This window comes from Meleagris gallopavo, chromosome 7 (genome assembly GCF_000146605.3).
Source record: "Meleagris gallopavo isolate NT-WF06-2002-E0010 breed Aviagen turkey brand Nicholas breeding stock chromosome 7, Turkey_5.1, whole genome shotgun sequence".
In the NCBI taxonomy this organism is placed as follows: Eukaryota; Metazoa; Chordata; class Aves; order Galliformes; family Phasianidae; genus Meleagris; species Meleagris gallopavo.
The window spans coordinates 29,329,220-29,352,702 of NC_015017.2; the positions used below are offsets into that span (position 1 = coordinate 29,329,220).

A 23,483-nucleotide genomic window follows, 5' to 3' on the forward strand; every position below is an offset into this window, starting at 1 on the left:
CGGCGGCAGCTCCCGCTCGTGCGCGGTGCCGTGCGTTCAGGAGACAAAGACAAACCGTCTGCTGTGAAACCGGAAAGCTGGGGAGCGGGAGCTGGATTTCCCCTTTCCCGCTGCCGTGCTGAACCGCACCTCGCACGGAGATGGACGAGAACCCACCGCCGCAGCGGGAGGTTTGGGACACAGCTGGCCTGGGAAAAAGCTTCCGAGCAGCCGGGAAAAGCAGCAAGCAAGAAGCTGAAAGCAGCACCCAAACTTCTCCAGCACGGTAATGAGTTTGTTTCCATTCAGAGGTTACGATCGCCTTCCCCACGCACCTGCTGGGACCCTCACAGCCAGCAGCGCACACGCGGAGCTGCACCGCGGGCTCCGTGCAGAACCAGCAGAGCCCGAAGCACGACGGGCTGAACGCCGCTCTTCCTCTCACGCCGTAGGTGGCTCTTTTCACTCCTTGGATGAAATGAGGCAGCCTGGTTTCTTTATCAAACACGGATGTGGGTCAGGGATGCTGAGGGCTAAATTAACATTATTTTTGAATTCACTTGAATCATTAAATTGGTACTAGCAAGGATGCTTTAGGCATTGCTCTTTAAACGTGGCTGACCTCCTGAGTTAAGATACTGTCCGGAAAGTGAATCACAAGAATGGCCTGGGTTGCAAAGGACCACAGTGCTCATCCAGTCCCAACCCCCTGCTGTGTGCAGGTCACCAACCAGCAGCCCAGGCTGCCCAGAGCCACATCCAGCCTGGCCTTGACTGCCTGCAGGGAGGGGCATCCACAGCCTCCTTGTGGATGTGCCTCACCACCCTCTGGCTCAAAAACTTCCTCCTCAGATCCAACCTAAACCTCCCCTGTCTCAGTTTAAAACCATTCCCCTTGTCCTATCACCATCCACCCTCACAAACAGCCGTTCCCCCTCCTGTTTATCCACTCCCTTCAAGTACTGGAAGGCCACAATGAGGTCTCCCCTCAGCCTTCTCTTCTCCAAGCTAAACAAGCCAGTTCCCTCAACCTTTCCTCATAGGAGAGCTGCTCCAGCCCTCTGACCATCTTAGTGCCCTCCTCTGGACCCACTCCACTGGCTTTGTACAATTCAGATTTGTACCTGAAGTGACCTGAAACCAACCCAGTAGGGCCAGTGACTCCAGAAGGGGCTGTAAGGAAATGATGCAGTGCAGTAATTGCTGCCTACTAACAACTCAGATCCCAGGTGCACTACTCTCCCTGCAGACTGTTTTAGTGTTCACTCACAGCTTTGGCAGAAGGCATCTCCGCAGTACAAGGATTTATCCTTACTGTGAGTTACAAACTGCTTTCTGGTTCATTTGTTTCCTTGAAAAGCTGTAATAAGGACTACGCAGTTATGGTTCCTTCTTAGGATGTGCAATTCCATCACATTTTAGAGCAGGGTATTTGTTTTTTGCATAATCACTGTATTACCTTTTTCTCTGAGATCATTCACTTCTATTCCTCGTGTTGGTTTGCAAAATACTGGTTAACAACCGATGCGTAGCAATGTTCTCCAGCACACCAAGTCTAGCTTATATTCAATTAAAGGTAACAAGCAGTGGTTCCCAATAAGAGCAGCTCACCAGCATGGCTGTGAAGTTTTGCTGCTCACTCCCTGTGCTGCAGCACACAGGAACACGGGGAGGCAGGCAGGCAGTGCTGCAGCAGCCAGGTTCCCACAGCAGAAATCCCAATTCTTGCCCCATCTTTCTGGCAAGGATTTACCTGTGTTGCAAACAGAAGACTTTTCACCCATTTGTTAAATAAACTTTGTTTATTCACACAAGGCAATGCACACATATTGCAGATGAGAGGCCAAATGTTCCATCAAAACAGATCCCCTGTTCCTAATACTGCAAACTCTGTGGTAATTTTTCTCTAAGAACGGCGACACCTCGATTAACCAGCACATATTCACCTCCAGCCCCAAGCCAAACAGAACCAGAACATCTGAAGTCCAAGCCCAGGTGTGCTGTGCTGGGGCCAGCACAGCTCTCAGCACTCAGATCACCCAGAAACTGCCCCCTTCTCTATTTATTTTCCTCCACTTCTCTTTTTTGTTGACTCAAAACAGTTTGTCAGCTTCATGTAAAATTGAACTGGTAAAAGCCAGGAGTTCTAAAAAGTTATTTATTCAACAGTTCTGTCACAGTGTTCTACGTCAGCAAGAGTAGTGCCTGTTATTTCTTAGAAAAGATGCATAGATAAAAATAAGAAATCAACTTTCCCATCAGAAAATAATTACGGTAAGAGATTGCAGCCATGCTCTGCTCAGCCACTCCTTTCTGAAGGACAGTCTTCAAAAAGAGTCACCATTCCACATGCCTATGGACATCTATGAACGAAAGCTGAACGAACACAGGACGATATTTTAAGGTCGATCTGCTACAGAAACAACTTCTTAGGACTGTAATCTTTATACCAAATTAAACAGGCAGCGCATGTGCCACGTGAAGGCAAACAAAATGGCAGCATTTCTCAAAGCACACCTCCGAATGGTGATACAGACAAATGGAACTGCTGCTCTCAGCTGACTGTAACCTAGACATGGGTTGCCAATTCATACTAGAAGAAAACGCATCTAGTATGGACGTTCTCAACGTCCATGGAACAAATCTATCACAAGAAAATTCTCATTATGAAGTCGCACCGATTTCTATGTTAGCCATTGAGAGTTTATATGAAAAAGCTGAAGTTCTCTACCATTGATTCCTGATACAAAACAGCAGGTATAAACCTAACGTAGAAATCCGAAGTTAGATAAATCCTTTGGCAGCATGTTCAGTTACAATCAGGCCTAAAAAATAAATATGATAAAGTACAGAAGTATGCAGAGGAAAAAACAACAGATCCTCAACACCAAAGCCCTCTAGAGACACGGTTATAATAATAATTCAATTATTTTACACTATCTACAAGTTGCATATCACAGAATTTGGAATATAAGAGACGACAATCACAAATCTGGCCTTTATAAAATTCCAGGCTTTAACAGTATGCACATATGTAGCTGTGTAGAAAATCTCAGACAAATGAGTATGTACATTATTTATATTCCACAAAATAATTAACTAAAAGTGATCCGGCCATCTCCAATGAACATCTTCGACGGTTCTGCTGGATCAAAGTTTGGAATCCACCCTTTCCTCTCATTTACTAATAAGCACAGAGTAACTACATAAATTACAGCACGGTTCAGTTTGATTACACACCAATTTGGAACAAGTAAACTCTTACAAAAAAAATCTCAAAACAACAAGAATTTTGAACAGCAGCATTGAAATTAATTATTATTCCTCTTAACAAAGGTGAGGAAAAAGTTATCAAAATACTTCAGTATTGCAACATGTGTCATTTACACTAAACTACTTCAGGGGGAAGGATACAGACAAAGTCACATCAAAAAGGAAAGACAGCTTCCTTCTAATTGCACAAATTGAAACAAAGGTGATTGAAAGAGCAGGTACTGAATACCTCATGCATTCCGTAAGCACGAGGCTGCAAGTGAACAACATCCTGGTGCTGAAGAATGACATAAAATGCAAAAGAAATGAAGGTGGCAACGAGTGAAGGGTGGTTTAATATTCAACAACAGCCTGCAGTCTGATAGCTCTCATTTGGTAGAAAAATTACATACCAGATGTACTTGTTTAGACACATTTGGAGTTTCATATATTTAACAAAATGCTTTATCACTTATTTCCTTGTGTTATTTTCCTAATGTAAAGATTATTACTCATCATAATAATGTTAAAATATGTATAAATATGACTGCTAAGGTGAGTGGGTAAACAGGAGAATTGAGTGATTTTTCAGAGGCTGAAACAGTAGAAGAAAAAATGCAACATTCCTGAAAGATAACTCACCTGCTCCTCTTGTAAAAGGGAAAAGAACCCACCCATTAAAAAGTGCATCGGGGAAGGAACCCTTACATTTCTTTTCTTAGCCACCAAACGTGACACTTCCACAGTTCCAAGGCAATTTCTTTTCTACAGACACATCTCTCGCTTTCAATATGCAAGGATTCTGCTATTAGGTGAGGAGCACAGCCCCATCACTGCCCATACGTAGTGTGTTAAGCAGACTTTTTTCACCTGGTTTAAGAGTCTCTCTGATTGTACCCAGTGTTTATTTAGACATGGAAATGGTGGTGGCAACAAAAGGAAATCCAATAGAAGCAAGAACCCTCTGGTCTGGACAATTGCTGTTCCACTTGCCTCCTCACTGAAAACAGAACAAAGGCAGAATCTCACAGTTCTAAGCGTCAAACATTCTGGAGTCCTTCCTTTCACCACACAGAACTACACTTCTCCTTCACTTCTACATACAACAACAACAACAAAGGGAAAGAAAATCTATTCTGTGCAAGTTCCTGGCTCAGCACCTTGTATCCAGAGCTCCCACACAGGCTGCTGGGAGCATCCCTTGCATGCTTGTGCAAAGGCAGCATGTGCTTGCTGTACCACCTGTGCCCAAAGCCACAAGAGAGTTCAAGCATCAACTGCCCCATTCCCACAGTTTCTTTCAAGAGAAACACATCGGGAGCTGTAGTTTCCCAAAATCTGATAGGCAGCACCGTAAAAACGCCATTTCTCCTATTTCTGTAGGTGCATGGTTCTCTGTCACAGTATCAAATCATTTTCTCTTCCAGCTCTCATCTGCTTCACTTGTGCAGCTGTTCCAATTATGCAGCACACACCATACTGTAAAGCTCACTACGGCAGCACGGAGAGGAGGTGTCTGAATCAGCAGAGGCTCTGTAAAGCTACTTGGATGGAAAGATTACAGCGAGACACCAGAGGAGATGATGCGTAACGAGAGCAACACAGAACAGTGACTATGCATCCTCACATTTCTAGAAACACATAAAATTAATTTTGGACGCTTTTTTTTACTTGAATTCAGACACACAAATGGCATTTCTTGAAACCACTGAAACAAGGGCTCAAAGCAATCTGAAATTATTTTAAATCATTAGCTCACGTAGTTCAAACTATCATTAAGGAAATGGTTAACAATCAGATCCGATGCATACTGTTACTCAGCATCACCCTAAGTTGGGTTATTTTAAAGGAAAATGTATTTTGATATCTGTGACAGGTATTAATAAAAACCATTAGATTCAGCAATCTCTCTTCATTATTTTGGAAACAAGCCTGGTCTGTTTTTAAAGGAGAGGCTGTTGATGGTAATTGGTTTGTTGCTGTAGAACGGAATGAGCAGGAACTGCCATGGGATAACCTGGTCCTTGAGGCAAACTGGATGTGTTACTCTGGTAAGCTGCCATATCCACCGAGCCCATCTGCTGCTGGCTGTACACTGCTGTGCTGGCAGCTGCGGGGAGGCCGGGGCTCTGGGTCACAAACGTCTGGTTTAACACGGAGTCTGGTCCTGGGCTGTAACAAAACAAGACAAGCTCACATCTGGTTCTCCAATAAGTATTTTTTCTTAGTCCAAAAGCTATCTGTATGTTTTCAAACATACATACAGAACAAAGGCAGAATCTCACTGTTTTCAATGTGGTAAAGCAGATTTGCACATCACTGTGAATACCCCACAGTCCCAGCCTCTGTGAGGGTGGTGAGGCCACAGCGCTGCTGACCAGAGCTGTGGGTGCTCCATCTCTGGAGGTGCTCCACACCATGCACAGGGCCCTGGGCAGCCTGGCCTGGTGACAGCAACCCCTGCTCATGGCAGGGGATTGGTGCTGGATGGTCTTCAAAGTCCCTTCCAACCCAACCCACCCCGCAATTCTATGCGAAGCGTAATGTAAGAGTTTGCTGAAATGTCTGATACCTTAAATAAGCAGTTTGTACAGGCTGAGTTGCTCCAGAAGAATTGATATTTTGAGGCAGAGACCTGAGCTGCCCCATCTGATCAGGTCCTAGGCCATAACCTTGGGAAACGGTGACTTGGTGAACACCTTGGATCATGTAGTTCCCACTAGGTGGCTGCACAGGATACGACTACATAATAATGATAATAAAGAAAGGTATACCTTTTATTTAAGTAGCAATAAACGTAGCACAGAATACAACTACAATGAATAAATACTTTGGGGTTCAAAGTCAGAACAAACTGATTCTGAAATTATTTTCCTAAGATGGTTTTAGTAACAAAATATACAACTTCTCCTAACACATGTACAGGTTTGTAACAGGCATCCTTTATTCCATCACCAGGCATCTCTTTCAAAAATGCACTGCTAACAAGCTCTGTGGTTACTTATCTGAGAGAACAACCTTTTTGCTCACACACGCCAACTCTGCACCTCCCAGAAACCTTATTTCTTTTTCACCCATTTGCCTGCTCTTTTTCAATTCTCAGCATATTTTGATGCACAAACGTGGCTGAGTGGGAAGATGAGCACCATACAAGATTTGTCAGTTTATACACTTTGGAAATCAAAACTTAAGGATAATCTCAGACTACAACAAAAGGAAAGCAAAAACTTCAGTTTCTCATATTTCAAGTTAAGCCTTCACTCAGATCTGGTCAAACAAGTGGTAAAACTTGCTAACACAAGGCTATACTGCTCACTGCTTTTGGACTTGGTATGGCTGTGCACTGATACTGAAGGAACAGAAGTGTGTGTCAATATTAGGCCCAGCACAGATACCATTATCTTCTATTTTTCACTGCTGTGTGCATTTGCCTTGAAAGAAGTAGTAAACTCCTGTTGCCTTTTGGCTTCAGTTACTTTTTAACCTCCAAATATAACGATATTTTTCACCATAACCAGAAGTTAAGGACACAGAATTACTTTTAACTGACATTTTCAGCTCTAGCAGTTGCTATAGCAACTATTCTTTTCCCAGGGAACAATTAACATTAAATAAAATTCACTAGAAGTAAAACCAGTCATTCTAAGCCTCCTGTAAAAAAAGATCTTTAAAATCCCTCTTTCTTCTCCACCTTTGTTTTCTTAGAACACCAATGTAGCACCATAGAGATACTGTAAAATTTTGAGCAACTACACCCACTAATGTAATGCTCTTCCCAACCTCCTGCCTTAGGAAATCCAGAGCTAAAACCAGATTAAGGTTTTTATACTTAGCAAAAGTGCACTGCGTTCACGATTAATGCACTAATATCAAAGTTCACTCACATCCCCATTAAATAAGAAGGCAACATTACTTTAAGAGTGAGAACATGACTCAGAGCAAGAATATCCTCCAAGCTGCTGAACGACACTGGAACAGAATTCTAATGGGGGGCTGGGGGAAATCACAGAAAGAATCGTTTAAGTATCTTCAATAAAGCATCTTGCTAATTAGAGAGTAAAATTAAGATCTGCAGCTTATTGCATGAGCTAGTAACTGCAAATTAAAATACTCTGTTTGACTGCTTAAATGCTATTTTATTCTGAAAGCTACAGAAAGTCACCAGGCAATGTCAGATTGTTCGTAGGCTAGCAGGAAGTCTACACTTCTTCATTTTTGCTGTCATCTTTTTAAATAGAAAACTATATTAGGAAAGTCTCTATTTCCAGACAGGGATACTGACCTGCACTGAAACACCAGAAGATGTAGGTGGGTATTGTGCAGGATGATGGAGTTTGGAGTAGGCTGAATACATCGGTGTTTCATTCATCAGTTTGTTATAGAGCTCCAGAGCTTCTAGAACTTTCACATTCAGTTCAGATAACTCGGAATGCTTCCTGTTTCAAAATAGATGCATGCAAACACTAAGTTTCTTTAACATCTAGTGTCAGATAGTAACACAGGAGTGATTCATTAAAGGGATCTGAGTATAAAAGAAAAAAAATCATCTTCAAAGGTAGATGGCAGATTTCTGACACATCTGTACTGCAAAACTTCCAGAATCTACTCTTCTTCTTGCACCACTGCATTGGAAGGAGAGTCAAAAAGGTGAACAACAATCCTTCCCTAGTCATAATAAAGCAGGAATTACCTTTTCATCATTAAATATCCCTTATAGAGTTTGAGGGAAAAGGGGGGAAGATGCTGTTCAACCAATTTTTCTGTCACAGAGGACAGTGAACAGCAGACTGAGAACATCTAGACAGACTGCAAAAGCCTACAAGCAGCAAGTGCTAATACAGAATGCACCCAGTAACTTGTGCAGTAAGTTCAGGAGAGCAGCAATCAAGCCTCAGTACACAAATGGGACTTCTGTACCTAAGTGTCAAACACCAAAAGGCAGAATGGTCTAATTCTTTCTTGCAACACTTCCTACCTTGGGAGATGAAGGAGAATATGGAAAAAAATGAATACAATGGCACAATTTGAAGCATTGGTATATTATGCAGATATGTTATGACTCACCTATCTATCTCTTCCAGTTTTTCATCTATCATTGGACCCATCTGCTGGCAAATAACTGTAAAGACAAAAGAGCCAAAGTAGTTGATATATTTAGAGCCAAAGTAGTTAACATACTGCACAACTGATTTTAAAACGTAACCAAAAAATACTTTATCCAACTACACTAAGAAAGCAGCCAAAATTAGAGAGTAGATTTAGTTGTCATGGAAGTCCAAATCCTCCACCCCAAACAAAGAAGGAAAATACTTTGGTTATTCTGCTTTGTCATCCTTCATTGTCTCTCCCTCTCCAAACAAAAAACTACTGCTGAAAGTCACACAAAATTCTGTATTTCTGCTTGCCATATGCAAGGTCTATGACTTCTTACTGGAATCCTTGGACTACCTATGAATCTCTCCAGATTGTCCTCCCACCTCTGCCCCCCTGGAAGTACACTTAATTGTTCCTATATGCTTTGAACTGATCAGATCATAAGTGAACAGAACTTCCCCTTCCCTCTTAGCAAGCTGTACTTTTTTATATACAATATATTTTTTTATGTGCAATAGCTTATTTTCTACAGAGCTTAGATAGATGGATAAATTCTGCAAGGATCAGGCAAAGCACTCTCACTAGAAGTAAAGCAAATTGCTTGGTTAAACACGGAGTTGGCTTGGCAACTATGAGAAAATGCAGAGGCATACATATAGCTCCATGCTCCAACTGTGAAATTAACTATTCTACAGCACACCAATAATACACACCCTGGTTTCTTTGTGCTTAAAATAAATACAAAAGAATTACCAACTCAATCCATGGAAAATAATCATAGGAAGCAATACAAGAGCTAGCAAACTTGGTTCTCAAAGTACCTTCTGAGTCTAGAAGATCTGAATCAAGATTGAGGTCTGTAGGATCTATACTCTGAAGCACCTGCAGTGTTTTATCCATCTTATCCTGAAAGGTGGAAGAGAAGATTAAGAAGCTATTTCCAAAGCGTGGCACAGAGACCCTTTTCATCTTCAATTTAAAAGTCTTATATAAAAATAGTTACCTTTTAACAGTCACTATCAAAATAATGTTTTAAACAATTTAAAATATCAGCACTTTTGTATATTGAAGTGACTGCATACCTCATCTATATAAACTGGCTCAGGTTCTGCTTTCTTAATTTCTTCCGTAGCATCCTCAGGAACACAGTTTTTATCTACAGTTGCTGAAAGAACCAAGAGTAACACATCAGCAGAAAAGAAACTGTGTTAGCTTTATGCTACCTCATATTATTATTTTTCCACCCACTCAGCATCAAACTTTTAAATATCACAGAAATTTGAGTAAGTACTTTAAGTTGGGACCACACCTATCTGCTACGAAGTAACACCTTATTCTTACATAAGGATGTGTCAATTAGCACAATAAGAAGAAAATAACTTAAACCAAAAGATGCCATGAAAGCAAGCTACAGCAGAGGTAAATGATTGCTTGCTGCTTTGACACAACTTCAGGATTTCTCCCTCAATTCTTTTCTCAGGCTGGTATCAGGAAATTTTGCTGGTTATGAGCTAATCAGCAGTTCCACCATAAATCCACATTTCTAATGTAATAGGTTAGCTTTCAGTAGCTAACTTACCTGCCTCAGGTTCAACATTTAAATCCGAAGTCACAAAATTAGATGGAAACAGTCCCACTCCTCGATGATTTTCACCCTTCCACCAATTGGTGTCACTGGGGAGACAGAGCTGTGTTACAAACTTGGAACATTAAGGCTCAGCATCAACGACATTTTGTGCTTTGATAGGAAACCTGTGATATCTAAGGCACTACTTCCCTGCATGCCCAACAACAGTGGCAGAAGAGAACCCAGGTACAGATCAGTACAGCAGCAAACCCAAAGCCAGGAGCTGGGAAGGGGTTGTGGAGGAGATCATTAAGTAGCAATCACTTCAGTTTAACGCACAGTTCTTTGCACTGACTAGATGATAGCCCATTATAGCTTCACCTCAAAGCTTACAAGAGGTACACAAGTGGGGACTAACATTAGAAATATAATTGATCTGTCAAAGTCTACTAAATTAGAGCAGCATAAGCAAGTTCTACTCCTTAGCTATCGCTGGAGGAACACTGACAACAGTTAACAATAATTACTGAAGCATTTTTCTTCAGTTTTATTCCTAACACGTGCAATGCTTGATAGCCAGAGATTTAACAGTTTCTGGAACTAGCTAGAATTCAGCACTGTAATGTGTGTGTGCTTATGACACGTTATAATCAATTAACATAAAAATTATAAATTGGACCTACACCATAGAATGAGTACCTAAAGGAACACATAGAGGTAAAGAAACACCTAATCACTGGGGAAATACATGAATTAGGGAAGGAGGACAAGGAAGGCTCTGCAGGAAAGCAAGACTCAGAATGTTTTTAAGGGATAAAATAATTCAGGAAAATGTATGTAAAGAATAATGGATGATTAAGGGATGTGAAGAAGGCCAGAGTGACAATACACACCTGTGGAAAAGAAAGCATCAGGGAAAAAAATTGCTAGCCTAACACAGTTGCAGAATAAAGGCACCTTCATCTGAGTGTATTGTACCTGTCATCCAAAACAAAAATAATTTCTCCACTTTTAAAGGTGAGCTCATTGTCCTCGACAGCTTCAAAGTCATAGAGAGCTCGCACCTTCCTCACGTTCTGACTGGTTTGCTGAACTTCTGCAGACGGGTACAAGGATTTGGTCTCCATTTGTTGCTGCTTCTGCTCTTGTAAGGACAATTCAATAGCTACAATGAGGAGAGGGAAAAAACAAACAAACAGTTAAGTCTATGTATTTTATCCTTCTATAGAAAGGTATTTTGCTTTCCTAATCAGAAGAAATATATATTTTAGCATATGGTCTGTGCAAGTTTAAAATCTTTGCTCCAAACTACAACTGATGTTTTATATTATGACAGCTTTACTCTGCCCTGCAATAGAATTAAAAGACAAGTAGTACTCGTGCACAAGAAACATTTCAAAACCAGTGCTGAGCCCTTGCTTTCAATTCTATGCAGCAGAATCAAGTGCAGCTCCTTATTTCTATGCATTTTGGCATAACAACCCAGAGCACAAGTCAAACACAAGGCTGTGACTAGTAATTTACCTTTAGCTATATCTTCATCCTCTTTGTTTTTGCTTGATGAAGAACTGTTCTTAGCAGCATTTGTGGTAGCCTGCAAATGAATTAACAATAGAATAACTTCACATTAACAAAGGGGGAAGAAAGCTCTATAATTACATACTTAAAAAAAAAAAAAGTAGTAAGAAGCTGTTCCCTGTTAGCTGCCTATTTTGAGCATTTCAGAACTGACCCAGGATGATTTTTGAGAAGAGAAAAATTACTTCGCCCTGGAATCTCATCCACATTTAGTGTTCAGAAAGGAACAAAGTAAAATAAATAATCAGATCTCATTTATTTAAGGATTTCGTTTAAATAACAATGTTAGTAGCATTGCTTAGATGAAACAACTCACATTTAAAAGACTATTCTTCCCACCTTTGTCCTCCACCTCACTCTCAAAGAAAAGCTCTTTGCAGTCCTACGTTTGTGAAGTTAAGTTATTAACCAGGAGGTGGACTTGCTAAAAGGAGAATTCTCTCCACATAACAGCTAATAGCTACCCTCCTCCTCTGTTTTTGGGAGCGTGAGAATGAAGAGCACATGTATATCAAGTTGGGAGCTTCTGACTTGAATAATTTGAGTCTCCACAAGAGCATAAAGAAATCCTTCACTTCAACAGGGAATCTTCTTGCAGGAACAAAAAAACCGGTTTCAGATACTGGGATTATCAGTGGTTCTAGGAAACAATTCTGCACAAGTATACTAATAAACCTCAGCTTTGTTTTTTTGCAGTAAAGTGTATGATGCAGAGACATCAAGATGTCATTTTTATATGCATCTGTAGGAAGAAAGCGTAACTGGTTGCCAGCACTCTCCATCTTCCATGTTTCTGCCATATGTTTTAACACTTATCCTAGATTTAGAGGTGAAAACATCTTTGTGGAGGAAGGAAAGATTGTAGAATTTAAAAAAAATCCACCACCTGTGTTTAATACAGAGAAAAGCGAACTTCACGGAAGGGATACGTAACTGAAAATATGTTTCTAATTTTAAGGACTGTTCTTCACCTAACTCATTTTGAACATAATAATATTTAGCAGCTTAAATAATAAAGCATTAAAAAAAGAAAACTTGTCACCATTACTGCCAGGATGATACAATGTCTGGATGATCAGACATTGTATGCCAGAAGTAAAATAAAAAGAGCAAGTGAGGTTAGGGACTGGAGCACCCATCACTGCAGCACAACTCGTGACATGGACAAAAAAGCATGAACAAGAAATGGAGACTTAGAAAAGGAAAGCATAGCACAGAACATCATTTTCAAAAAAATGTCTCACTTTCAGATACTGCCAATTGTTTTGCGAGGCTCTGTGAAGGAAAAAATAACACAGAAACGTGCTCCAAGTCAGCAATTAGAACCATGAAACACCAAGTACAAGCTGTGGGTGTAGGACTGCTTTGATTTTTAAGGTATGACAGGTTGATGAAACTCTAAAAAAATGATCTGAAGGAAAGACAGATCTAAAATGAAACAACTCAAAGACGCTAAGAAATAACCTTTAGTCTGTTCTCACTTTTCCTCAGTGGGCAAGGAAATTAAAAAGTAGAATTAAGTGAACGTCGGTGCCAGGAGGCAACCAAACTATAACAGGGGTCCTACTTCCCTCTGATCAAAGGATCCATGCATGGTTTTTCCTGCTGTTCACTGACAGTGGTCTAACAGGAGAGGTACTGTGTATTCCTAATTGAGCTTTCACCTGTGATCCAGCTGCAGGAAAAGTGACACCTTCTTCTTTTAGAGATTTAATAGTTGCAGATATTAAGCTACACTGTGGGTCTTTCTGAAATTCTTCTGACCACTCCACCATTAGAGTTTTCAGCTTCTCACTGACTTTTGGATGAGCCTAGAAGACAAAATTGCATAGGAAAGGATGCTTATGCCTTAAAGTGAGCAGAAATAGTTTTCAAACATTGTTACCAAAACCATTTTATATAAATATCCACAACTGTCTAGAACAAAAAAAGAACTGAAAACAACCTAAATATATATATGCAAATGTTACGTGCTAACAACCTCATGCCAAGAGATAACCCACCTGCAGAAAAGTCAGCCACGCATCACTCTGATATGGCTAAAGGACACACTTCTGAGCATACCTCAGCAACTGGAGCTGCTGCTAAACTCATAATAGTCTTAAAAGTACTACAGCAACAAGTCTGACTCTTCATTACAGCAGCTACTACGTGTGATGGCTATGCCAGCACTACAAGGGTCAAACACGGACCAAAGCACTTCAGACTCCATACACTTTCTGCTTTTGTTTCCAGTTAATGAAAAGACTATTGCCTAAACCCAAAGTAAGCAAACTAACTACAGGCTGATGAATAAGATTTCTGGACTTGGTGGGTTGCCTCATCTGCACAAGGCAAGTTAAAAAGACACAGATCTTGGGACCACACAACTGCGGTGCATGGCCAAGACTTCCCATTAGAATGTACTTCAAACCACAGCATAAGCCTGTGGCTCACAGCCAAACACATGCTGAGCAGCAAGAACAGCAACAAGTTTGGGCTCAAGCTTGCATTTATTTGAAAGAAGACATTTAGCCCAGTAGGTTCATTATCAGCACAAAGGTATTTGTTACACTTGTCTGAACTAATTTTTTTTTTTTCCCCAGAGAAAAGGGAGAAAGCACAAATTTTGCAGGCCCTATGATGACTACTTCTCCAAATGAGTCAGGGAGAGAGGAAAACACAAGTATTTCCCAACAACAAAATACATTATGCTCCTGCAGGCAATTCTTCAGTGGGACTTAAGGTTTGCTTTTACATTCACAAGCGCTGTCAGTCCATGAAGGTCAGTGTTCTATTTCAGAATGGACTGTGGCTAATGAGAATGAAGGGGAGGACTTCAAGACCTATTTTTCCACAGAAAGCGAGAAACAGAAGAGCTGTGAACTCATTTTGCTTCCCAGCAATTTTATTAGTTTCCTTAATTGCTTTGCTCAACCTCTGATGTTTCCAGGCCTCCCATATACTTGAAAACTATCTTCTTTAGCCATTTTTGTCTTCAACTGGAGCAGTAATTATGGGAAAGCTGCTTCTGCTTATTCAATTCATTATATCCGAATTTAGATCCCATCAGCTGCACCATTTCGGTCTTCCCTTCTTGGTAACCTCCTCATTCAGCGTTCTCATAATCTCTAGAAACTAAGATAGTTGTCTGATGTCTTCCTCTTTTCTGTGTCCAAGTATAGTTTTCAGTTTTCCTTCTGTACTTTAGCTTATGAATTTCATTAAAGCCAAATAAGTTTTCAAAGAAAACGACCTCACTATAATCAAACTAATGAGCCTGTCAAGAGTCACAGATCTTAATTAAAATTGCTCATGTAATTCTGTAACAATTGGGAGTAGATAGTAAGTATCAGCCCTGTCATTTGCTTAACAGTAGAAATGAAAACACACAAATTCCACTGATGAGACAAACAGCCAGCAATATCTGCAACTGCATCAAAACTAAACATCACTAGTCTATCAACTCAAATGTCTGTTTTGCCAATTTATTACTGTGCTGAGAGAAAGCAAAGCAGTGATAAAAATAATTCTACCCCACTACTTGAAGTTATAAAAAATTACCTTATTTATTATACCTCGAGCTTCACTAGCAAAATCACGAGAACAAACTTCCAAGTGAAATATTCTTCCACAGTTTGATACACAGGCTCCTAGTAGCTGACAACAGAAACACAATTATGAAAACGTCTGACAACAATATCCAAAACAAAAGCATATAGAAAAATTAAGTTTCATGCTTTGTTCAGCATGTACACCCTCACTGACTTCTACTGAAGATATACAAAAACTTATAATTGATCAGGACACACTTCCATGAAGAAATACAGCAGTTCTGGAGGATAGTGATAGGCTACTCACTGTAAGTGCTTGCAGGGCCACGTGGGGGACTTTATGATTTACTCTCCTCATGATGGCTTTAAGGCAATCCTTTGCCCTAAAAGAAGAAAGTACTAGTGACAAATATGACTCTGTAGAACAAATCTCACAGAACACGAGTATCCAGTAAACAAACAAAACTGGCTCTGCTGAAAAAAAACATAACCTAACCCATACTTTTTGCAGAACGAGTCTGGAAGAATACCTAGCACATCACTTGTTCTTAAAAGTGTACTGGATTGGAAGACTCCATTATCATGCTGGCATTCAATATTGATTTCCATAATACCGACAGAATAGGTCACAAAGAGAGCAACTGCCATTAAGCTGAGGAAATGGATTTGAAATAGACAATGAAAGAAATGTCTACGTTAAAAAATTAAATCAAGAGCAGCAGTGATTAAATGGTTATTTAATTGGCTACTATAAAGGCTCTCTATAGATTTAATTTCAAAGCCATGTTCACAGGTTGTTGGCTCCTGGGTCCCGGTTTTCAAGACACTTAAGATACATCACAGTTTCTTAATCTAATTCAGTAAAATTTGAGGTAAGTATTGAATAATAATTAACAATTCAAATGTCACCCTGCTAAGGAGCTGCATGCGTGAAAATGAGCACTGAAGGCACATAAGGGCTACAGGAGCTGATGCATACGTTATTCCTGCACACTCAGCTCACAGAACAGTTCTGAGCAGGAAAATGAGGTTGCTGTTGGAAGAAGCTGTGCCAGAAGCTCCTCTGTGCACACCACAAGCACTCCAGGCTCCCAGGAAGCCACAGGGTCGGATCCAGCAGCAGGTGCCACAGAAACACATGTACCACTGCCATTGTGGATATTTAGTTCAGAAGAATTGATGAAACCTGTTCTGAAGGGGAAAGAAAACCTCCAAATGCTCCACTGGATGGATGTGGTGGCCTCAGTACCAGCTACTCTGGTCCACCACTGCAGTCCTGGTGTGCTGAGTTACTTGCTGATGTACACACAGCCGCAGAAGCTTAGGTTTAGTTCTAACATTGAGTACATTTGCCCGTAATTCATGACCTTCAACAAGTTCAACATACTTGTTGTTCAAGTATGTACTCATTTAAGGGTAGCCAATAATCCTTTCTTTCTTTCCAGAACGCATAAAGAACTTTCTCAACTTGTAACGTTAAATATTACACCTAAGTTACAAAAAGAGAGAAATCTACCATCATTTACGAATTCAAGATATGCACTAGGTCAAGATGGCTCCAAAATCTACAACATTTTATAATCTAGAAAGATCACCTTAACTTTTATCAATTATAAAATCACCGAATTGCCACTTGTATGTCAATATTACCACAGAAGGTAAACACTGATTCAAATTGAGTATTGATCCCAATTTTTACTCCTTTTTTCCTCCTCCATCAATCCCACTCTTCCTAACGAATAAACAAATTCCCCATCATTAATAGCTAACTGCTCTATATGTTTTTTTTCACTACAAAGAACTAGTTCGCTTTTTCCTATTGGCACAGTTACTTTCCAAAATGTATGCAAGATTATTAAATATGAATAATTTGGTCTACTCTGCAGAACTTCCTAAAATTGGAACACACCAACTGCTCTACTGGAAGTCCTGCTGGAATATTTCTTTCCAGGAACTTTAAAGCCAATCACACACAACTGTAGGACTCACAGAAGCGTTGGAGCTGTAGTGCTTTCTGTGTGGCTGACTACAATGAGTATTTTGAGATGTGTTACTTCTGAAGCAGTATTATTCACACCAACATGAAGTCACACGTCACGATGCCAAGTGCAGCTTACCCATTGGGAGTACTTCCAACTTTGTCACATATGTCCATAATAAGACCCCAGTCCTCACTGGTGTTGTGTTCATTTGTAGCCTTTTCTATAAAGAAGACAAGATTGATTAAGCATAATGCTCTATTAAATACAGATTGCTGTGAGCACATTCTTTGACAGTCATATGAAAAAAGAAATTCCACATAGAAGATACTGAGATTAGTGCTACTTCTTGGTATTTTATAAAGTTCTTCACACAGGAAGAACAGTACTGGAATAACAAATGCATTCAGTATCTTATCAATAAGATCTGAAAAACAAAACAACTCTAAGTGTAATTTCATTAAAAAAGAAAACTGCTTCCTCTCAGTTTGTTTAGTTACTCCAGGTTTAGGTCAGAGCCCTAATTCAGAGCTTGCCCAAGGTCATCTCATCTTGGCACTGAGATGTATTCCACATGGGTGTTCCAAGAGAACTAGATAAATCTCTTGAGGTCTCTAAGGAACAAGATCTTGTCCTTAGAACAGCTTGTGAGATTTCTCTGGACATCCAAACCTCACAACAAGTGTCATGAGAAATCACAGAATCATAGAATTACAGAATGGCCTGGGTTGCAAAGGCCCACAGTGCTCATCCAGTCCCAACCCCCTGCTGTGTGCAGGTCACCAACCAGCAGCCCAGGCTGCCCAGAGCCACATCCAGCCTGGCCTTGAATGCCTGCAGGGATGGAAATGAGATGGAAGGGTTATAAAGGTCCCAGAAGCAGCCAACGAAAACCAAACCACCCTTTCAAAAGCATGTAAATCTACTCAATACTTACAGCATTTTAATCAATACGTGAACTGATAAAGCTTAATGTTATTTATTTGTGCCCTCCCTCCAAGTTTCTGATGTTATTTTCACGCCAGGTTAATATTGCGATAGCATCAGAATAACTCATAAAAGAAAATATCCCACATATCCCATTTGCTGCCTTAAGATTTAATTTTACTGTGCCGTTTTAATATTTTGACTGAACTCAAAGGTAAGAGCTTCTATGTCCTACGTTAATTCCATCACAATTAATTCCATCAGAACTTATAAACAATCAAGAGAGTGCCTTAATTGTTACTTTAACAACATTTGTCTCAGCCTAAGAAGCCACAAAGTCCCTTTGGGACCAAGTATGTAAAAGGCTGCTTAGCAGACTACAGCAGAACGCAATGCTCCCTCACTATTAACGCGATGCTGTTCTGTGATAGGAGCTGCTTCCAAATTACAAGGTCTGCTGACAGCAAACCCATTTCTGGATGTGCAATTAAGCAACTCTTCCAATAATCAGCATCACTACTCAGTTTTACAGTCAAAACTTGCAGCAATCCTTGGCTGCAGAATGGCTTCCACAAAGCAAACACCAGCACAGCTGTGCCCCTGGAAATCTTCTATTGCAGGTGGAAGAGCAGAGAGCAAAGAGAAGGAATAGAAATGTGCAATTTTGGCTGTACATTATCCTCACAGTCTAGAATAACTACTTAAGGAAAGCAAATGCTGTGCTGAAAGCATGTTCCTACAGCTCTAACCTTAAAATACTTATCCTGGAAAGACACAGTTGTTGAATTTTCTTGTAGGTACATTGATATTTTTAGGACAGAACCACAAAATTCATCACTCGTCCTTGAAACTAAATGAGTGCCTGCAATTTTATATAGTTTAAGGTGCAATTTAGTTAAATAAAAGTAAAAAAAAAACAGAAGAAAACAGAGAGTGTCTACATGCACAACACTTCCTGGCTGTGTGAGCTGAACGTGCAGAACAAACGCAAAGACAGTGCAGAACAGCAGGACACAAAGTTCAGTGCACACAGTGCAGCCCCTTGCTGGCTCCAGAGCTCTGGCAGCTGAAGCTGCTTTCTAACAGCACGACCACCTCCACCAGCAGCACCAGCTCTCCCAGCAGAGCCCCTCAGTCACACGAATCCATCTCATTGACAAGAGCAGCCGTCAGCTGTGCAGATAACGATGACACATGGCACCAATATCAACAGGACAGAGCTGGCACGTCATTTAATCCCGCTGCCTGCCATCAGTCACACTGATATGAAGCCTGTCTTCCTCTGAAATTCCCAGCACTGCATTTTGGTTTTTCCCCCACCTCAGCAACGCCTGCTGGCTCAGGAGGATGAAAGCCCACCTGCAACACCCGAGTGCTTTGATACAGGTGGGCACAACTAGCAAGCAAGCCCACCGATGGGCACTGCCAGGGGTCCATTTATCACACACACCGCTATGGTTGGGCACAAAAACACGCAGAAAACTCAAAGTGGCTTTGTTTATAAGCCAGTGAAGTACAAGCTTGTAAAATAACTGTGTAGCATAAGCAGTGCTGAGCCAAGCACTTCTCTTTGTACACAGTCACGCAGACCCAAAAAAAGTGCTCGCAGAAGCATGCGGTAATGATTTCCTGACACTGAATCTGAATGCATAAATACATGGATGTGTATCAGACTCCTTCTTATAGCCATGTTCAGTGCTCTAAGAGCAGATGTGGTCCTGCTGGAAATAGGAAGGCTGCCCCATGGCAAACTCTTACAACTTCTGAGGTTTTCCTCCTTGCCAGCACGACAAATTTAACAGCATCTGTCGCTTTGCTTAACATGAGCTCCAGCTGAAGAACAGTCCCGAAGGATAACTACCTCACAGATGCTAGGACATGGACATGATCAGAGGAAACAGATGTGGGAAGATGCATTTTCCAACATTTCCTCTGTGCTGAGGGAATATAAAGAAAAAAGTCACAACTTTTGCTCTGTAGCTCTTCAGCTGATGAGGGAACGCTAAACTCAAGCTTAGTTCTGCACACATGAGATTACAATATTTTTATTAAATTACAATATAAATTACAATATATTTATTTTTACTGCCAGTTTGAATACTAAAAAAAAAAAAAAAAAAAAAAAGCCAAACCCTACAACCACCCCCAACCCACAATTAATCACTTTCAACTGGATCGGTTCCCTGATCTGATTTGCCATGCAGCTGCATGAGAAATCATGCCAACGCAAGAGAGGAGATAGCACTAAAACGAGCTGCTGGGGAGGGGATGGGAACTGTTCACTGGTATTACTGCCAATAGAAGTGCCTTAAAACACAGCCACCAGCTCTTCATGGAGGAAGACAATGCCTCAGCATGGGGGGCTGCTGGAGCTTATGGGGGCCCTCCCTGTACCACACAGCACCAGGAGGACTGCCGCAGCTGAAAGGGGAGCTGAAGGCCCTCATCCCAGCCTGACAGCACCCATTCTGTTTCCCTTATTTCCCAAGCAAGAGATGAGTAATATGCAGAAATAACACCAAGAGACGGGGGAAAAAAAAAAAAAATGCTATTAGATGTGCAAAAGAGCAGCGTGGCAAACCTCCAAAAGCATTCCTGGTCACATCTTCTCAAATATCCAGTCCTCCATCTCTAAAGATCCTGGCACAACGTCAAAGCATGTGTGCAGATCAGCAATAACTGAGTGCTGATTCATGGTCACTGCTACGGGCTCGGATCCACACGCACCATAGCAGGAAGCAAGGGAACATCACAGAGCAACTGAGGGAGCTTCCAACACGTATGTGAACATGCCAAAAAAGGAGAGTAGGGCACTGTGAGAACCTCGCAGCTCCCAGGCTTTCCATGGTTCCTCAGAAATCCCTGCCACCGCAACCAGCACAGCACTACGTCCTACCAACACGCGGCACACCTCGCATACATCTCTCACTGAAATCTCTGCCCCACTCAGTGCACACCTACAGTCCTGTTCTGCTGGCAGCTCTGCCTCTACATGCTATGCACACAGCCTTCACACCTGCAAAGGATTTCGTTATTTCCTATGAACTCCCTTGAGCAGAGCCTGCCAACAACTCCACGTGTAAGCCAAGAAAATAAATAAAACACAAGAACGTAGCCGTTTTTTTTCCTCCTGTCAACTTTTACACTACAGAGAGAGAAACAAGCACTCAAACACTGATTTTGCAAAGAACCTTTCAGTTTGATTTGCTGTTTGTTACAGCCTGATCACTAAACGACAATTTTCTAGAGACTGATTTGCATCCTAAAGCGATGTGAAACAGAAGCTTGTAGGGACACACATATTTCAAGTTTTACTCAGTGCCATTCTGTGTACGTAAAAACAGTGTTCATGTAATAAAAGTGAAAGATTGGGGAAAATAAATTCAGAATTACTCCAGATTGCTGTTTTTTTTTCCCCAAAGAAAAACCAGAGCCACATAAATGTATTTCTGGAAAGCAGAAATTTAATCCTGCACACCTTCTTTTGCTTACTTTGCCCTTGTATTTCCAAATTATAGAAAAGGCAAAAATATAACCACCTAGCTTTGACTTAATTACTGATTAGAAACGTGATCACTACAGACATGCAGTGATCAAGGCAGGGCTGAGGCAGGAAGCAGCAGTCTTGGTAATGAGAAAGAACTGACATGAAATTGCAGATTCAGAATCCAAGAATTTTTATCACTCCAATCAAAACCAAGTCATGGATTGAAGACTTGAAAAGATATAAAGAAGAGAAAAAGACCTGAGCAACAATGAAAACCCCACACCAATTAGCTTGTCCACAAACATTTGCAAGACCTTAGGCCAAACGTTAAAGACACGAATTATCGCTGAGATGAAATGGAACCACGGTGAATTTCAACAGAACGCAGCCACTCCTCCAGGCAGGACACCTTGCCAAGGGTTAACTTAAGTATCAACCGGTCTGTCCAGCACTCAGTGAAATATTTCATAGGAAGCCATCTGTGAGTTATTAGCTACAGTTCTTGGATCGGCTCACATAATAAGGAAGACACGTTGTGATGTAAAGCACTCTAAAGAGGGCAGGGAGCTGAACGCCTCAAGAATTAGTCTTGAAATGAATATGTTTTGGCAGGCACTGACAGCAGGAGTAAGGGTCTGCAAAGGAAGCTAACGAAGTTGGAAGGTATTATCAGTAACAGGGAAGACTAGGACATCACATAAGGAGAAATGTGAACTACTGATGAGTGGGTTACACAGAACAAGAGAGCAGCAGGACAAAATGCAAACTCACACAGCCAGTCTATCAAAGATTCTCGGAGGAACAAGATGTCAGTGGTTGGAAACAAGAGGAGAAGCACAAGCACGCCAAGTGCAAGCACAAGAGGATGCAGAACGCCACATGAAGCAGATAGGAGGAGGCAAATATAACACTAGAATAAAACACAGCAGGTAAACACTTCAGCAAAGAACAAAGAAACACAAAATGTGATCGTACAAGTTACCAGCAACCCATGACATGGCATGCAATTCTGGATGCCATTCAAACTACACAGAAAAAATACTTCCTACCCCCGTGATTGTGTTAACAACCTCACAAAAGAAGGCTAACTAAACAAAGGATGAAAAGCAGTAGGCTTGTCCTCTGCTGGAGGAGCTACTACTTTTAGAAGATGAAGGTTATTTAAGAAGAAGGCTTACAATGGGGGGAAAACAGCAAGTGCGTATAGACTAATGATGAACAGATTTAGGTAGGAAATTAAAATGCTGCAAACCCTTTAAAGAACTGAAGCCTTGTGGTATTCTCTCAAACAAAATAATAATAATTAAAAAAAAACCCACAGGTGAAAAAAATGGAATTTCTGAAACTATTCCACAGGTTAATCTCATGGAACTGCAACCACAGACAAAGCAACCAAAGCAAATGCTGAGGAAGTAAGACCCTACTCAGATGAGCTGAAAAGCAAATACATGAGTTTAGAACTAAGAAAACAACACTGCAGCTGTGTTTATCTATAATTTCTAAAGGCCCCCTCCCAAGAAAGCTGCAACACCGAAGGCACGGTCTGAAGAGATATCTGAACCAACCCAAATTTCTCACTGCTGCCAGAAGCAGGGCTCCATTTCCCCCACCGACCTTCCCAGGCAGCCCTGCCCCTCCTTCTCACTGCCACTTTGCAGCCTCTGATGAGCTGATTCAAGCCACCAAACTTCATCGCCTTCACAGATGATCTCATCTGTCAACCAAACGCTTCCTTGGAATTTGTTTTCTGCTGAAAAGAATGCACTGAATCAGCCCAGAGAGCAACCCACAACACCTGAGCGGACGAGATGGAAGAGCTCTCCTTTCCAGTAGCATCAGGACATCAGCAGAGCTCAACTATGCTCGTGGCATGCACCTTTATTTTTCTAAACCAAAAAGATGAATGAGAAAATAAAACCTCAAATCACAAAGTTAAAGCTCAACAAAAACACGAGCAGCTTCAGGTGAGTACCACCAGTGAAAGAACAGAGCAACCACATTCACTAATTTGATACTCCGTGTTGTCTGATTTACTAATAATAACTAAAAGAAAAAAGCTCCTAGTGGCAAAAAGTAGATTTTCCTTG

At 41.0% G+C, this 23,483-nt stretch overlaps 1 protein-coding gene across 1 annotated transcript; it reads right to left on the bottom strand.

Moving 5' to 3' along the window:
• Nucleotides 1–1,762: 1,762 nt before the first annotated feature.
• On the bottom strand, nucleotides 1,763–17,247 carry STAM2 (signal transducing adaptor molecule 2). The gene is made up of 13 exons (XM_010713977.3): nucleotides 17,121–17,247; nucleotides 15,311–15,386; nucleotides 15,014–15,109; nucleotides 13,135–13,281; nucleotides 11,417–11,486; nucleotides 10,871–11,057; nucleotides 9,905–9,999; nucleotides 9,408–9,490; nucleotides 9,147–9,231; nucleotides 8,296–8,350; nucleotides 7,514–7,667; nucleotides 5,804–5,973; nucleotides 1,763–5,403 (listed from the first exon to the last, which is right to left on the bottom strand). The coding sequence occupies exons 1-13, from the start codon at nucleotides 17,156–17,158 to the stop codon at nucleotides 5,175–5,177; spliced, it is 1,485 nt and encodes a 494-aa protein (XP_010712279.3). The 5' UTR covers nucleotides 17,159–17,247; the 3' UTR covers nucleotides 1,763–5,174.
• Between the last annotated feature and the right edge of the window lie 6,236 nt (nucleotides 17,248–23,483).

Coding starts and splice junctions, on each gene's coding strand:
- STAM2 (XM_010713977.3), bottom strand. CDS start 17,158: ATGGACATATGTGACAAAGTTGGAAGTACTCCCAATGG. Junction 9,491..9,904: donor AAATGTTGAACCTGAGGCAG/GTAAGTTAGCTA, acceptor TGGTTCTTTCAG/CAACTGTAGATAAAAACTGT. Junction 9,232..9,407: donor AGCCAGTTTATATAGATGAG/GTATGCAGTCAC, acceptor TCCACCTTTCAG/GATAAGATGGATAAAACACT.